Source organism: Phasianus colchicus, chromosome 18, assembly GCF_987193195.1.
Source record: "Phasianus colchicus chromosome 18, bPhaCol1.hap1.1, whole genome shotgun sequence".
NCBI lineage: Eukaryota > Metazoa > Chordata > Aves > Galliformes > Phasianidae > Phasianus > Phasianus colchicus.
This window is the reverse complement of record NC_143453.1, coordinates 6567180-6583717: the sequence shown is the minus strand read 5'-3', so window position 1 is coordinate 6583717 and position 16538 is coordinate 6567180. Positions and strand designations below refer to the sequence as shown.

General features: G+C 56.4%; 3 protein-coding genes across 8 annotated transcripts; 1 reads left to right on the top strand and 2 right to left on the bottom strand.

Moving 5' to 3' along the window:
• Positions 1 to 1098: 1098 nt before the first annotated feature.
• On the bottom strand, positions 1099 to 8263 carry TRPV4 (transient receptor potential cation channel subfamily V member 4). Of its 5 annotated transcripts, XM_090152621.1 has the most exons (16): positions 6527 to 7868; positions 5827 to 6175; positions 5055 to 5227; positions 4735 to 4887; positions 4351 to 4491; positions 3980 to 4278; positions 3387 to 3566; positions 3161 to 3319; positions 2998 to 3090; positions 2809 to 2882; positions 2553 to 2718; positions 2361 to 2427; positions 1933 to 2249; positions 1605 to 1732; positions 1327 to 1448; positions 1099 to 1248 (listed from the first exon to the last, which is right to left on the bottom strand). In XM_090152621.1, the coding sequence occupies exons 2-16, from the start codon at positions 6168 to 6170 to the stop codon at positions 1106 to 1108; spliced, it is 2559 nt and encodes an 852-aa protein (XP_090008747.1). In that variant the 5' UTR covers positions 6171 to 6175; positions 6527 to 7868; the 3' UTR covers positions 1099 to 1105. The 5 variants fall into 5 exon arrangements, with proteins under 5 accessions (XP_090008747.1, XP_090008743.1, XP_090008744.1 ...); XM_090152617.1 differs by adding an exon at positions 7950 to 8263 and having other exon boundaries at positions 1099 to 1448; positions 3980 to 4491; positions 6527 to 6600; XM_090152618.1 differs by having other exon boundaries at positions 1099 to 1257; positions 3980 to 4491.
• Positions 8264 to 8407: 144 nt separating this feature from the next.
• On the bottom strand, positions 8408 to 10238 carry GLTP (glycolipid transfer protein). The gene is made up of 5 exons (XM_031592071.2): positions 10074 to 10238; positions 9536 to 9597; positions 9309 to 9442; positions 9014 to 9164; positions 8408 to 8747 (listed from the first exon to the last, which is right to left on the bottom strand). Exons 1-5 carry the CDS (start codon positions 10174 to 10176, stop codon positions 8565 to 8567), a joined length of 633 nt encoding a protein of 210 aa, XP_031447931.1. The 5' UTR covers positions 10177 to 10238; the 3' UTR covers positions 8408 to 8564.
• A 1030-nt stretch (positions 10239 to 11268) lies between these two features.
• TCHP (trichoplein keratin filament binding) lies at positions 11269 to 15915 on the top strand. Of its 2 annotated transcripts, XM_031592433.2 has the most exons (10): positions 11269 to 11632; positions 11705 to 11761; positions 12642 to 12710; positions 13108 to 13281; positions 13675 to 13787; positions 14087 to 14153; positions 14396 to 14568; positions 14772 to 14853; positions 15085 to 15270; positions 15665 to 15915. In XM_031592433.2, the coding sequence occupies exons 1-10, from the start codon at positions 11285 to 11287 to the stop codon at positions 15809 to 15811; spliced, it is 1416 nt and encodes a 471-aa protein (XP_031448293.2). In that variant the 5' UTR covers positions 11269 to 11284; the 3' UTR covers positions 15812 to 15915. The 2 variants fall into 2 exon arrangements, with proteins under 2 accessions (XP_031448293.2, XP_031448294.2); XM_031592434.2 differs by lacking the exon at positions 11705 to 11761.
• Positions 15916 to 16538: the final 623 nt, after the last annotated feature.

Genomic DNA, 16538 nt, shown 5'->3' with positions numbered 1-16538 from the left:
CCCATTGCTACCAAGCCATTGTGGAGTGCATCTCATAGGCCCACTTCACACACAGCCCCTAAAATCACACAGCCTTTGTGTGCACATCTGCACCTTTAGGACTTGAGAATTTGCACGGGGAGAGGGGAATTGGTTTAACTCCCATTGCACTGGGAAATCCCAGCCTTGCAGCCAGGACAGCGGTGGAGCTGGGGTTGTGCTGGGCAGCATGACTGTACGGCTGTGGAGATGGCAAATTGCATCGTTCCCAAATACCTCCGTCAAGAAGGATGGAGCCTGCCTGCAGCTGCATCATCCCTGCAGCTCATCTTATGATGCAGCCTGAGCCGAGAGCAGAACGCTCAGCTCTTCCTAAGTAGTGATAATGAAACTTCTTCATTCCCTCACCCTGGGGAAATACTTAAACCGCGGTACGAGAGATATATGTAAATCACATCTAAGCGGAGACGGCACGGTTAGAGCTGACGGCGAGCCATCAGGTTCGAAGATGGAGCGTCCCCTTTTCTGCTCGATCATCTGCTCAGCGAGCTGTGCTGCTGTGCCACCGTGTCACCAACCATCAGCGTCTGCCAAATCTGCGCTCCGAAGCCGTGCGCTCCCAATAACGCCGGGAGCGGCATTGCGCGGAGTGTGCTGCCCTCCGGTGGGAGCGGGATGCTCTGCGAGAGGGGCTGGGCACGAGGGCTGTGCCGAGGGGCCAGCAGTGCAGAGTGGCACAGCAGGCGACGCGCAGCTCCCTCCGTCCCTCCCGCAGCGACATTCTCCCTGCTGACCCCGCTCGATGACACGAGGCCGTGGTGGCTGCTGTTTATTACGAAATAAATAGTCGTATAAATCTTGTGCAGAAAAAAAACAAAAACAAAAAACAACAAAACCCCTCGGGGCAGAAGCCATTGGCCCGTGGTGGTTGGTGGCAGGGGAGCTCCCAGCACCCAGCTGCTGGCACAATGGAGTCAATGGTGCAGGAAAGCAAAGCGGTGGCACCAGAGACCCCAGAATTGCCAGGACTGGGACCCCAGTGGGATGGGCACTGCAGGGACACTGGCTGCACAAATCCCTGAGGAACAGACACACGCTGGTGCTGTGGGGCCAGGCAGAGTCCATGCTAGAGCAGGGAGCTGGGGGTCTGCCCGTGCCGTCGCTCCCGTGCCTCTGCTGTGCCCGTGGTCCCCAATGGCACAACTACATCTTCTGTTGGGCAGCTCTTGTTGAGCTCCACCACACGTGGCACCACCGTTGACCATCGATCTGCAGAAACTGAGAAACACTCAGAGCTCCCAGCTTCGTACTCACCTGTGGGCCCAGGGCTGCCCCCACCCCGCTCACCTCTCCGCAGCCGCCCCACAGTGTGGGAGAAGCCGTAGTACTGGTATGTATCGCTCTTGCCAGGGTCCTCACTGATGATGCCCAGGTTCTGGTTCCAGTGGGACCAGTTCACCTCATCCACCCTGCAGAGAAGGCAGAGCTCAATATCCTCTTGGCCTTGTGCCATCCCGGTACCTGTGGTGCCACTCAGGTGCAAACCATTTCACTCTAGTTAGGCTTAATAAGACCCCAACCTCACCAACCTTTTGGATCATGATACTGTAGGTCACTGCTCTTACCTGAAACACCAACGACGGTCAGGGGTCCCATCAGTGCCTTTCCCCACGGTCACCATCTCCCCAGAGCGGAATGCTCTCCGCAGGAAGAGAGGGAAGGAGCGCTCAATGTCCAGGATGGTGGTGGCCCACTGCCGGGAACACCAGGGACCCTTCAGCCCCCTGGGGATGGAGGCATCAGGGTCCCTCACCAAGGTGTTTCTGCTCAGATGGAGGTTGGCGTGGTGACACCGAGGCATGGTTACCCCATAGAGTTTGGCATGGTGACCACGTGGCGTGGTGACTCTATGGCATGGTGACCCCATGGAGCTTGGCACTCCCAATGCTGTACCTGCAACTTCCAGATGTGTTTGCTCTCCTTGGACACCTGGCCCACGGTCTCACCCATGAGGGCGATAAGCATGTTGAGGAGCAGCACGAAGGTGAGGATGATGTAGGTGACAAGCAGGATGATGAAGACACCTGGGTACTTGGCGCTCTCCAGCATCTCCAGGTCACCCATGCCAATGGTGAGCTTGAAGAGGTCAAGCAGGAAGGTGCTGAAGGTCTGACTGTCCCGGCATGAGGGGTAGGTGGGCAGCGTGCAGTTAGAGTGCTCCTCACTGCAGGACTCACTGCTGGGACACGGGTTCAGGAGGGACACCAGTGCTGGGGAGGAGAGACAGAGACAAAGTCTGCAGGGGCAGCACGAGGGTAGAACACCATGCTGCCAGGCTTTCTCCTTCTCCATTGCAGGAGGAGAGCGGGATGGAGCCCTACCTGAGGCATAGCCAATCATGAAGAGCAGATAGACCAGGAGGAAGCGGAACAGGTCTTTGAAGAGGATCTGCAAGTGACAGAGATGATGGCTTCGAGCCCCATGCTGAGGACTGCAGCGGTCCCACAGGGAAAAGACCACTTGGGTTACCCAACCACCTTGGGAAAGACCAGAAGATCCCAACACTACTGCACCTTCTGGATCATGATGCTGTAGGTCCCCGTCAGCTTGAGACCTCGCGTGAAGTAGAGTGCGTTCATCCAGCCCAGGACCAAAGCAAAGACCATGACAGCCAGGTAAGCCTCAACGCCGCCCAGGTACAGCCCTGCCGTGACGATCACCAGCACCGAGTAGATGAAGCTGCAGAAGGGCATAACTGCTGCCAAACACTGTCCCATCAAGTGGAGGGTTGCTCCAACCCCAAGAGATCCCATGGGCATCCCTGCTTACTAGAGCAGCTGGAACGAGCCATCGATGAAGAATGAGTTCACACCTGGGCACTTCTTCATGAAGAGATCTTTGATCTGGAGAGAGAGGAGAGGTTGAAGAGGGGCTGGGTTCCAGTGTCTGGAGGGCACTGCAGTGGGACCGGTGCCTGGGGACATGGGGATATCACCACCCGCTCCTGATGGCACTGACATTGGAGAAGAAGAAGAGGATGCCGGTGAGGAGGGTGATGATCTCCCCGGCCAGCCGCAGGTAGTCGATGGTCGTAGTGTAAGGGTACGGTGGCTGTGGGGAGAGTACACATCATCAGCATAACCCCAAGCCTACGCTCTGCCCTGTGTTCCCTGGCACTCACAGGGCCTTCCATGGGGCGGTAGTAGGCGATGAGGGTGAAGATGATCATGGCACAGAGGTAGGAGACCACGCTGATGTAGAAGGAGACGGCACCAAACTTGCGCCACTTGTCGCGCAGCAGTTCGTTGATGGGCTCCACGGCCAACATCTCATGGCGGTTCTGTCGGGACGTGGGCAGCTCAGAGGGGAACCCAGCCCTGTGTCCCCATTCCCTGTTCCCTGCGCACCTCAATCTTGCTGTTGTAAACGAGGATCTCCAACACGGACACCTCCTCCCCACAGGTATCCAGTGAGGAGAGATCATAGAGTGAGGAGTAGACGGGGCCGTATGCCCAATCCTTGAACTTGCGCGAGAGGTGCCGGACGTCCTCATCTGCAATCTCCCGGCGGATGATGTGCTGGAAGATCTGATGGGGGATCAGGGGGATGGATGGCCGTGGGTTGTACCCATTGCCACCCATCCTTGGGTGCTGGGATGCTGCAGCAATCCCCAGACTGGTGTAGTTTGTGCATTTTTAACCAACCCACATCATGATGGCGAGCAATGGAAAAGGACAGGAGGTAGAGCCACTGTCCCTGGAGGTGTTCAAGAAAAGGTTAGATAGATGTGGCACTGAGTGACATGATCTAGAGCAGTCACAGGCATGGCTTAATGGTTGGACTCAATGATCTTAGTGGTCTTTCCAACCTTAATGATTCTATGATTCTATGACAGGATGTGACAAGGGTCTGGGGTTAATTAGGGAAAGGATGGGATGCAGAGAGGGTTTAATTAGGCAAGTTTCCCAAAGCACATCCACCAACTCCGATGTTGCCATACCCCGATCTTGCCGGTCTTGGCAGCCATCATGAGTGGAGAGAGGCCATCGTTGTTGAGCAGGGCCTCAAGATTAGTGTCAGGGAAAAGCTTGGCGCACTTGATGAGGAGCAGGTCGTACATCTTGGTGACAAACTTGGTGTTCTCGCGGGTGTTGTCAGCGATGGCAACCAGAGCATGCAGCACGGTGTTGCCACGCGAGTCCTGGCGCCGCAGGTCTGCCTGCTTGTGCCCATTCTCCGTCAGATAGTGCACGATGTGGGGCTGGTTGGTGCAGGCAGCCAGTGAAAGGGGCAGCTCTCCTGCAGGGACAGCATACGATTGGGGACAGCCCTGGGTATGCGGCTGTGGTGCTGCCAGTCTCCTCTGCTCACCAAAATAGAAGTAGCCACCCTCATCCTTGGGCTGGAAGAAGCGACCACGGGCCTGGGCGTGCACATCAGCACCCTTCTCCACCAGCAGCTCCACGTAGTGCTTGCAGCGGCGCTCAATGGCGATGTGCAGCGCTGTCTGACCTGCATTGCATCCCTGTCACCGTGCTCCCCATCACACCCCAAGATGAAGACGCCTAGATTCCATGCTGCCCCCCAGTTTGGTTCCTGAGCCTCCCAAAGGCTCTCCATCCCCACATAGTCCTCAGCTTTGCTGGCATCCTCCATCCTCCCCAGATCCCTACTGCTTTGGTCCTTAAACCTCTCCATAGTCCCTCACCTTTCCACGGTTTCCCCACCTCCTGCTGGTCCCCACACATCCCCTACCTCGGTAGTAGACATCACGGAAGGGTGAGTTGATGAACTCCCGCATGTTTCCTGTCTTCTCAGCAATATCCAGGAGGATGGGGATGGTGTCGTTTCGGCCTGCACTCAGGTTGAGCAGCGCCTTGGGCAGACACGTCTTTCCCGTTGAGGGCTCTGGGAATGGAAGGTGTTGAGACCCCAACCCACCAAACACCCAGTGCCTCCTAGGTGCTGCCACTGGTGCTGTACATCTCCGTCCCTATGGGGACATGGGGATTGCTGGTGGCCCTCCATGGCCGTGGTACAGCAGGGTCATGGGGCAGCCCACCACAGGTGCTCACCTCGGAACTCCTCATCCGTCAGACGCTTCTTGTGGGTGAGCAGGAAGGAGAGGAGACCCTCTAAGCCATCTGGGGACCCCCGGGAGACAATGTCAAAGAGGATGGGTCTGTTGAACACCTTGAGGACGGGCGGTGGGTTGGGAGCCGGCCCCTTGGTGCCAGCCACCGGCTTCCTGCAACAGAACAGCACAGCTGCGCCCTGGGGTCGATTTCTTAATCTGTGCCTCGGTTTCCCCTGCTGCACCCATCTTGGGTGCTCCTAGGGTCACCACACAGAGCAGTCATGCAGTGATGATCCCAGCGGCACCCACGGGGCCAGGTGCTGCTGCATTTTGTGGAGCACGAGGGATGGGGTGCAGCCCACAGATACGCAGTGCCAACGGGTCCCCCCCAGGTGTCGGGCACAGACCGGCATTGTGCGCCCGGCTGCGGGCGGCCCCCCCCCCAGCTCCGGTTTCCTGACGCAGACCCAGGGCGGAGGCTCTCCTGAAAAGCCCTTTCATGCCAGGGCAGCCAGACGCCCGCACCGGAGGGAGCGGCCGCGGCACAGAGCCCTCTTTCACGGCGCAGGGAAGGGAGGAGGCGGGGGGGGGGACACATCCCAGCCCCGTGGCACTGCGGGGCCACAGCGTGTGTGTGGCACCCCGATTTCCATACCCACAGCACTGCTGAAACCACCTAGAGAGCCCTGGGGGGGCTGTCCCCATCCAACCCCATACCCAAAGCACTGCACCCCATGGGCACCGGCGTCCCCACATGCCCCCATACTCACTCCACGACCCTCCTGCGCCAGCGTTTGTTCTCGCTGGGGTGCTGCCTGTAGGTGCCGTAGTCGAAGAGGGAATCCATGGGGGCCTTCTTGGGTGCTGGGACAACCGACGACTCATAGATGGTGGATTCCAGCAGCTCCATGGGTTTTGGGGGGCCTTTCCGGAACGCCCCGTGAAATTTCATCCGGAGGTTTTGCTTTCCATCCACAGCACCAGGGGGTCCCCGGGATGGCTCAGCAGGGGATGGGGTGTCTTCCACCTCAAACAGGTTGGCCAGTGAGGAGAGTGGGAAGGAGTCATCCCCCAGCATGTCCCCAGCATCACGGGGGTCTTCAGGGTCCGCCATATTCCCTTTGAGAGCAGAGGGAACCTGGAGTCACTCCCCAACACCCTTCCCATCCTCCTCTATGAGCACCCTATGGCCATACCCCATGGTGGGAGCAGGGTTACACCCTGGCCTAGGCATCATTTGGTGCCCCCCAGCCCACTCACCCGGCACAGCACAGGGACACAGCCTGGCCAGGAGGCAAGTAGCATATATAGTGCATTTCAACAAGGAATGATGAATTTCAATATGAAACCAGAGAGTTTTTTTTAATAAGAAATGGATTTGGATAAGGAATTACGGATTTCGGTAGGAAATGATGGATTTCAGTGAACACCCCTGGACTTCCCCCAGCCCCACTCCCCACCAAAACGCACCGTGAGGTCCCAAAATGCTCAGCCCCAGCACTGCCTCTGCCTCCCAGCAGCACGCTCAGCCCTCGCCCTCAGCCCTATGGGGTTCAGAGACAGAAAAAGCACATGGGGAAACATATCATTTTCTTTAGCTCTGTATGACAAGCCACAACAGACCACGGGCAATGGGGTTTGCAGCCCAAGGAGGTGCAGCATTTCCTTCTAGCTGCCTTTCCTGCACGAAATTCCACGAGCACCTGCCAAAGCTGCAGTGACCCCCATATCTCACCCACCCAACCCCAGGCAAACACAGGCCCTCTGCATGTTCCCGGTAGCAGACAGGGAATGCACAGATCAGGGAGCACCCAGCGTGCTCTGCTGTGCTGCAAATCCCAGCCCAAACCACAGCAAAGCACAGCTTTAGAGAACAGCATAGAGGGCACAGCCCAAATATAGCCCCAGCTGCCAAACCCAGGGGCCGCCAGCACTGCAGGGAGGGGATGAACAGTGTGGGTCTGACTCCAGCAATTTTGCAGCGGGTGGGTCTGGGTAGAGCAATGCATTGCAGCCCTATATTCTGCAGCCCCACGTTGTGCAGCCTTCAGGTGGGGGATTCCCCATTGGCAGCACCCATAGGGAGCAGAGTCTGGTGTGTGTGACCCCAGCAGAGGGAACATCACGCTGGGGAAACCACCTGGGCAGCACGCAAATGGAAATCAGGCTTCTGCCTCTTCCTGGAGGTTTGAACCGGTTTTCATTGAACTTAACCCATAGCAGCACAAAGAGAGGTCGTGCACCCCATCCCACAGCCATCAGCTGCAGCCCCACGCAGGAATGTGCCCATGGGGTCACTGGCAATGGGGCAGAGCAGGTGGGGGAGGAAGCGTTGGGAAATGTCGGGCTCCAAATGGGGGCACTCCCACAGCACGGCAACTGCCAGGAAAGGTGTTGTCAATTGGGTTGACTTTGGCTCTTTCAGTTATTTGGGTTTTTTGGTTTTCAGACTTGCTCACCCCACGGAGGGAATGAGTCAATGCCTGGCTCAGCACGGCACGGCCCCGCTGCGGCCCCACGGCCCTCCTGAGCCCAACGCAGCCCCCTGCCCACCCCGGGGCTTTGGCAGTGGTGGCACTGGGACCTGCGGGTCACACTGGGGCGGACGGTGGCTTGCAGCCTCATTACCGGGCTGTGCCACATGAAGGCACAAAGCAAAATCCGGCAGGAGGGAAGCGGGGAACCCAGAGCCCACCCCAACGAGCCCGAGCATCTTCCCAAAGCCAACAGCCCCCGGTAGGTCCACGCTCACCCTGGGGCTGGGGATAGGATTTTCCAGCTGCCCTCGGCCCCCGGAACCCCCGCAGCTCACATCCCTGACCGCTGCCCCCTCCCCACCCACCCTCATTCCCATCCCGGCCCCCTCCCGCCGCTCCCAGCCCCGTACCCGTACCGGTACCCGTCCCGCCGCCCGTCCCGCGCAGCTCCCGCAGCTCCGCCGCCGCCGCTGGGCCCATCCCTGCGCCCGTCCCTCCCCGCTCCCCGCCCCAGGGCCGCCTCCAGCGCAGCCCCCGCCCCGGTCCCGCACTACGCTCCAGGTTAAGGTGAGATTTATTGAGTTCTGCTTCCCGCTGGTGAAAGGTCCTTAAGGCATCCGGCAAACAGCTCACGGAACATCCCGGCACCGCTTCCGTCCGCGGCGCTGAAAAGGGTTGGGGGCACCGGGAAGGTCATCGCTTGGGATCCTCCATTCCTCCGCTGCAGGGTCAGAGCAGCGTTGGGTGCCCAGAGCTGCGTGAGACCCACGGCACAGCCAGGAGTGGGGCAGCCCCAGGATGCGGCCGCCCACCAAACGTCATTCCCTGCAACAGGTTCCCAGGAACGCGGATTTTTCCTCTGTGGTACAAAAGCTTGGGAAATCCCGAGGTGCCCCCGGGGTACAATTGGTTTATTGCTATATTCTCGATAGAAAATTAATGATTCTTTTTAGAAAACGGGCTATCGGCTGCAGATCCAGAGCAGAATGGGATTTGCGGAGCGGTGTGGCCCCGCAGTTGTGCTGACCCCATTAGGCTTTGTAGCTCAGCTCGGCGTTCATCCGGGTGTACATCTCATAGATGGCATCCAGGATGGGCGTCACTCTTGTGAGGAATTGGTGGATCTTCTCAATGCTCTCCTCCTCCTTCACCTCTCTGCCTTTCTCCAAAGCCTTGAGCAGGTCTGACTTGTAGGGCAGCGCGTAGACTGAGCCCTGTGGGATGGGGTGAGAGCAGAGCTGAGCCCTGGCTGCAGGGATGCCCAAAACCCAATGAGATCCCCAGGTCCCCCTGCCCACCCCACACTGGGATGACCCCATCTGCAGCAGTCCCGTGGAGATATCTCCTTAGAGACACAGGTAGTGGGCATGGTGGGGATGGGTCGGTGGTCGGACTGGGTGATCTTGGAGGTACTTCCCAACCTTAATGATTCTATGACCCCATGAAAAACTCCACAAAACGAGTCACCTCCCGCTCTCACCATGAAAAGCTTCTGCAGCATCCAGCCGTGGTACTTCTTGAGGGCAATCTCATAGGCTTTCATGGCATTGACACGGATGAGGTTGGGGTGCTCCTCATCCCGCTCGCCATCGGAGATGCTCTGCAGCAGCACCAGCATGAACTTCAGGCCCCTGCCGGGAGAGGGGGGCTGGTACTGTGACCCCGAGCCTTGGAACCCCAAACCCGGTGTGGGATGGCACTCTGAGCCCAAGCCCTACACAACCCCCAGCCCCACATCCCGGGCTGAGCCCAGGGGTGATGCATAAACGCGTCACCTCTTCAGCCACATCAGCGCCAGCGTCGCGCCTGTCTTGGGCCAGGCAGCGCCGTGCATCTCCTTCTCCACCTCCAGGATGTTCTGCAGCGTTTTGAACTTGGTGGGGTTGGAGTCGTAAACAGCCCGGATTTTCTGCAAGGGTGCAGAAGTGCGGGGTCAGGGTGGGCACCCATGGCCAAGCCCCGGTCCCACAACGCCGTGCAAGGGGTGGTGACTCCCTCGTACCTTAATGTTCCCGGCCAGGTCGGCTTTGACGGGTGAGTACACGATGGGCGTCCCCAGGCAGTCTGCGGGGACACGGGGTTAGCGTGGGACCGCGCGGGGTTCGCCCCGTGCCCGGCTGTCCCCGTGCGGCTTACAATGCCGCATTGTACAGCGCGGCGGCTCAGCCCCGTTCTGCCCCGTTCCATTCCGGGACACCGCCGGGGGGAGTCGGGCCGTTTCCCAACTCTGCTGCTCGGCGGGTCGGACGGGACGGGGCGCCACGCCCGGCCCTGACGCAACTCCGGTGCCGCCGGGCAGCGTCCCTCGGTGGGGCGGGGGAGCGGGGTGGGACCGGGGGCGGGACCGGAGGGTGCGGACCGGGACCGGGGGGGATGGAACCCGGGGGGTTTGGGACCCAGGACGGGGTCCCGGCAGCGGACAGGGCGCGCCCGGAACATGCGGAGGTTGGTAAGCGCTCCGTGCCCGCGGGTGGCAACGTCCCGGCGCGGTCCGGTATCGGGTCCAGCAGGTGCCGCAGCCCCCCTCGCCCCACTCTTACCGAAGAAGGGAGGCAGGTGCGCCACGGCTTCCAGGAACGGCAGCGTCTCGATCTGCTTGTCTGCCGGCAGCGGCCGGAACTCGTGCTCCAGCAGCAGCGCCATGCCCGGCCCGGCCCGGCCCGCACCGACCCGGCACCGACCCGGCAGCGCGGCGCGCCGCGCCACGCCCCTCCCCGCGGCCGGCCAATGGCTGCGCACGGCCCACCGGCCAGGCCGCCAATCGGAATGGGAGGGCGGGACTTGTAGCTGTGAGTGGGCGGTGCTTAGCGCTGCGGTGGGCGTGGCTTCTCGAGGTGAGGGGGCGGGGTTTGCGGTGCGCCGAACCTCGGGAGCACGCGGTCCGCACCGGGACCCTCCGGGACCCCCGGGCCCCGCAGCTCCGGCCGAGGGAGCGGGCAGCTGGGCAGCTGGGCAGCCCCTCTGCCCTGTGCACCCACTGTCCTGTACGCCCACACCCGTACAGCCGGGCCCCGTGCCGGATGCTGTGATCGGGTGGCTCTGAATTATTTAGTGGAGGTGAAGGTTTCACGGTGGGCAGATGGCACGGAGCTCGGTGACCCGACCCGGGCAGCAGCCAGGACTGAGCTCAGTTCAACAGCTCAGGCTGCCCAGGGCCCATCCATGGCCTCGGGCCCATCCAGGGATGGGGCACCCACAGCTCTGAGCAGTGTCAGGGCCTCACTGCCCTCTGAGCAAAGAATTTCTTCCTGACATCCAACCTCAGTTTCTTTTCTTTTAGTTTAAAGCCATTCCGCCCTGTCCTACCGCGATCAGGCTGCGTACAAAGCCGTTCTCCTCCTGTTTACAGCCACGGAGCTGCAGCCGGGACAGGCCTGCCTCCAGCAGGAGGGCAGTTCCCAAAACCCAGACACGTGTTGGGCGCTCTGGATGCGCTGTGCAGAAGGAGGCACGGGGCAGCACCAGACCTCATCCTCTCGTAGTCAGCACCCAGCGGCCGTGCTCAGGGCCAGGCCGAGGAAACCCAAACCTTTCACCCGCCTGAAATATTCACAGCGGCATGAATACTTAAAGCCCGGGCTGTGCGGCACGACGCGCGCTGACGGCAGCTCAGGTGTTGCGGCCCTCAGCCCTCCCCGCACGGCCTCTCCGTTCCGCGAAGCGCGGCCCCGACGCTTTTTGTCCCTCGGCGGCGCCCGTACCCGTTGCCATGGGGACGCGCGGCGGCCGTCGCGGCCTATAAGGGCGGGCCATGGCGCTGTGGCGGGCGACGCGAGGCCGGGCTCTGGAGCGGCAGCGGGAGCGGGAGGCGCAGAGCCGGCTGCGCTGGGAGAGCTACAGCCGCTCGCTCGCCCGCGCCGCGATCTGCTGCTCCGCTCAGGCCCGGTGGAGCGCGCCGCGGGGTGCGCGCAGCCCGAGCTCGGGGCGGCGGCAGGCGGCGGAGCGGCTGGAGCAGCGCAGGGAGCGGCTGCGGGAGCTGCTGAGCGAAGAGCGGGACGCGCTGGAGGCGGAGCTGCGTGCAGGCGGCGGGACGGAGCCGGGAGGGGCGCGGGAGCGCTGCGCGGAGCTGAGGGCCGCCCGCGAGGAGCGGAGGAGGCGGGTGAGCGCCGCGGGGGGCGATGCTGAGCCGGGCGGTGCGCGATGCGTCCGCCGACGTTGCTGTCTGCCTCAGGTCGCCGAGCGATTGCTGCGCCAGCACTGGAAGCAGAACTGCGCTGAGCTCCGGGAGGTGCGCGTTCAGAGCGAGCGAGTCGCAAAACGGGCTGCGTGGGAAGGGACCCACGAAGGGCATCGCAACCGTAGGGACACCCGCAGCTCCAGCGGTGCTCACAGCCCCGTCCCCTGTGCGCGGCTGTGTGCAGGGACGGGGCACCGCCACCTCTCTGGGCACCCTGTGCAGTGCCTCACTGCCCTCAGGGACAAAACTTCTTCCTTCTATCCTTCTCAAATCTCCCCTCTTTGAGTTTGAAACCGTTTCCCCTTGTCCTGTCACACAGACCCTGCTAAAGAGTCTGTCTCCTTCTTTCTTACAGCCCCTGTAGATGTTGAAGGGCTGCTCTCAGCTCCCTCCACAGCCTGTTCCTCTCCAGGCTGCGCAGTCCCAGCTCTCTCTCTATCCTTATAGGGAGGTGTTCCATCTATCATCGTCGTGGCGCTCCTCTGGACGTACTCCAGCAGGTCCACATCTCTCTTGTACTGAGGACTCCACAGCAGTACTCCAAATTTAACTTGAATGTCATTGTATATCTGCTGCTGTTGTTATTCACCCTGAGTCACAGCAGTCACTACACCAAAATCTGACACGCAGAAGGCAAATAAGTAAAAAGGCCCAACTGTAAGGGATCACCCCAAAACAGTTATTTCTCAAAGACTCAAATCTGATACTGAAAGCAGATTTTCAGTGCCTGTGATATAAAGATTGTTACCTATTTCCCACTCTGCTGACATGCTGCTCCAGCAGCTGGTTTCAATATGACCACAGTGAACTGGTGACATCAGCCTGAGCTTGTGACCTCTGGGCACTGGGAAAAGTGCAGAGAACAGGCTGTGGTCCTGGGTTCTGCTGGCAATAGAAAAACCTCTGACAGCAGTGCTGCCTCTCTTTGCAGGTGGAGTCAGAGCTGCACAAGAAAAATGTGGTGGAGTCCTGGGGTGAGCAGTTGAAGCAAAAGCAGCAGGTATGCTGGGGCTGCCTGAAATGTGGGCTGCAAGCAGCTGGCCTTTCCTGTACTATCAGGACTGGGGTGTGAGAGGAATGGGAGCTGGCTATTTGTTGTTCTCTTGTACCAAATAGTGGCTGAGGTTTGCCATGCTTGTTCCCACAGCGGTGGGAGGTTCTGGTGCCTGCAGAATAGCAGGAGTTGTTGATGGAAGGATGTTTTCAGTTAAGAGTTATTGTTCATATCCAGCAAGTATCTTGTCTCTGTAGTTTTGTTTAGTCCTTGTTTTCTTCCCTAGAATATCTTATTCTGTATTCTTCAAATACGTGTCAACTTCCAGGAATCTGATTTGAGCATTTACTGAACTGAACCACAGTCTAACCTTAAATGCAATGCTTTGTTTTGGCTTAATAAGCAAGGAGCAATGGAACGAGAAGAGAGAAAACTTTATGAAAATGAGTATGAAATTGCACGAAGGGAAGCTCTGGAAAGAATAAGACAAGAGGAAGAGAAACGTCGGCTGGAAAACAAGAAGCAAGCAGAGATCTTGCTTCAACAGATAGAAGAACTGAAATTACGGGAGGCAGAGGTAATCTTCAGCTTCTCCTCATGTAGGAAGGAAGTTCATTGCTTCACTTGGAAATGCAGCAACGTTGACCTGACCTCTTCCCTCCGGATTTCCCTAGATTAAATTTGAAACAAAGTCAGCTGTGACTAGCATTCTGTCAGTAATGTAGACCTCTCCATGAATGCAGGTGTGTGAGGTTCAGGTGGAAGGCTTTCTCAGCTGAAGCTCCTCACCTTATCTCTTATGCTGTGAGCAAGTAAGACGCAAATGGTATGGAGTATTTACCATAATTATGATTTTGATTGCTTGCAAAGGAACAGTGTGGTACAAACTCTGGTACAAAAGTTCTCTGGGATGTCCTAGCTCTCTGCAGTACTTTCCTGGTTATTGATTTTTCCTTTTCAAAAACATTAGGCAACAAAGCTGAAGAAAGAACAAGAAAATTTATTAAAGCAGCAGTGGGAGCTGGAAAGCTTAGAAGAAGAAAGAAAACAAATGGAAGAGCACCGGAAGAAGACTGAGCTTGGGTATGGGATCATGTAGCAGTGATAGAATCTCTTCTGTGACCATGATGATACTTGCAGGAGGAGGAGATGTTTTAGATAGCAGGGGTGGGCAGTAAATACTTTTTGTTGGAAGTGCCCAGAACAGCTAATGAGCATAAATGCATTGGTGCCATTACTACTTTTTGTTCGTGTTAGAGGTAGCCAGGTATCTCCATTGCCTCTATATATTTTATTGTCATAAATATACTGTATTGAATGCTGGTATATTATAAAACAGGGCTTTAGAGAGAGTCTGAATTGGTTTTGTTTTTCTCCGTCAGTCGCTTTTTGAGACATCAGTGTGATGCCCAGTTAAAGAGACGAGCCCAGCAGATACAGGAGGAGCTGGTAAGAAAAAAATACCTTCTGATTTATACACTATAGATACTATGTGCTGAAGGAACTTGTTCTTTGTGTTTCATGTATGCGTCTACCTCCAGTGCCTACAGTTAAGCAGTTAGGAAGCCTCTTCTGGCTTATGAACAGGGCTAGAGTGAAAAGATCACAGATGTCACCAATGATTTGTACAGAAGTACACAGACTGGAAGCCTGCTGGATGGTTGTTAATCTTTAGGGTTTTTTTTCTCAAGGAAACAGACAGACAAATCTTATTAGCCCTCCTTGAGAAAGAAGAAGAGGATCAGCGCCGCCAGTCTGAAAGACGAGAGCGAGCTGTTGCAGATGCTGCCTGGATGAGAAGTGTCATTGAGGAACAGCTCCAGTTAGAAAAGGAGAGGGAGGCAGAGCTACAGGTCATTTTTAGGTGTGTATACACCTCTGTTGTACATCGCCTAAAGAGAATTATGTGCTGAATTTCTTGCCTGTTTGGCAGAGCTCATTACTGTTTGTGATACAGGCGGACATTTAGAAGTGGACATTAGAGAAAGGTGCCTGGTTGGCCGTGCTGTTGTAGAAATGTGCCTATATGTAAGTAACATTAGAAAGGAATCTTTCTTTCACCTTTAGAGAAGAAGCAAGAAAAGTGTGGGAGAAGAGGGAAGAACAATGGGAAAAAGAGAAGATGGCCAGGGATCGCCTTATGAATGAGGTGATGACTTTTTTTAATGAGGTGTCTCTTGATCTGACAAAGCTGCTGTTCCAGCTGTGGCCTTCCAACCTCCAGAGGGTCACAGCCTTCTGTACTCGACTGTTCAACTTTCTGTTGAACTGATAAACTTTTCTGAGAACTGTTTAACTGTCTACACTGAGATTTCCCCAGGTTTGCTTCTAAATCTGGCCTCTTCCTTATCTACTCTCTTAATCCTCTCATTTCATACAGGTCCTTGCAGGCAGGCAGCGCCAGATCCAGGAGAAGATGGAGTTAAACAGACAGGCCCAAGAAGAGTCTATAAAACACCGAGAGCAACTGATTAAAGAACTTGAGGAGGCAAAAGAACTGACAAGGCGAGAGAGAGAGCAAGAGAAGGAACTGAAGACAGCTCGCAGACAGGAATTGGAAGCTCAGGTATAGCATGCTTTTCAGAGAGATAGCAAAGTGTCGAAAATGTTGTTGCAGAATACTAACACAGCTGTTCCTTCTGCAAAGTGCATCGAAAAGTGCTGCTGCAGAGATTTACTTGGCTTCTGAGCTATCAGCTAGGGACATTTCTAGTCCCAAGTGCACCATCAGCCTTTCTGGTTGTTTTTGTTCAAATGTCTCCACAGCCACTGGCTTTGTTCTGTAATCTGTTGGCTGAAACAGTGCGCCTGTTCAGTCTCATTGTGCTAGAAACCTTGCTGTGGTACTGCCTCCAACCACGTGTTTGTGTTCTGGTGGTACTGCCTCCAACCACGTGTTTGTGTTCTGGCCTGCATCTCTGTGACCTGGCTGTAACAGCCCTCATCTTGTCTCTGCTCAGCTGACAGAACAGCGCTTACGAGAACAAGAGGAGCAGGAACGCCAGAGAGAGGAGGAGGAGGAGGAGAGATCAAACAAGCAGCGCTGTGCAGAGCTGGTGCAGCAGGAAGCCAGGAGCATGGCTGAGCAGGGCTACTGCAGCAGGTAGCAGTGCAGCAAGGAAGCCTGCAGGTACAAGTCATCCTAATGCTCAGGTGCATCAGGAAGGATGACAGCTTCAAATGTGACAGTAAATGTTATCAGTTGTTAAAATTCTTGCTGCAGTGCATCTCTGCTGTTCAATCTTTTCCTCTTCTGTTGTGCTAAAAATTAATCTGAGTTTGAGTTACTCTGCTTAACCACATACCCGGAAGACCATGTTTCTCATACTAAAGTAGGAACAGGCAACTTGCCTCTCTGTTATTTAATATTGTCATTTAATAGATAGTAGCTAGAAGAGCCAGAGAAAGCTGAAAAGGGATGTTACTGCACAATAGCATCGACTAAAAGTGACTTATTTTTCATGACAGATATTCTGTATTCGCTACTGTGTATTCTTTGCTTGCTGAATAGCATGTGTGCAAGATTAATGATGAAGCCCATAAAGTAGCCATGATTTTTTGTTTCACTGTTGTTAGCTCTATGGTTACCCAAAAGCAGCATGGACCTGAACGTTATCGTCCTTTCTAACTGAGGAGTGAGCACAAAATCAAGCTGTGGGTGACAAGAGCATTTTGAAGAATCAAGGAACTCCTGAAATAATTATGGCTGAGGATCAGCCTACAGTGATGCCAGGACTCAACTCAGAAGTTATGCTTCTGAAAATATTTGCCTGTGACACAACTGAACACAAGATCAATTTTCTGCTGGCTTTAATAGAGCTGGAGGTTTGAGCA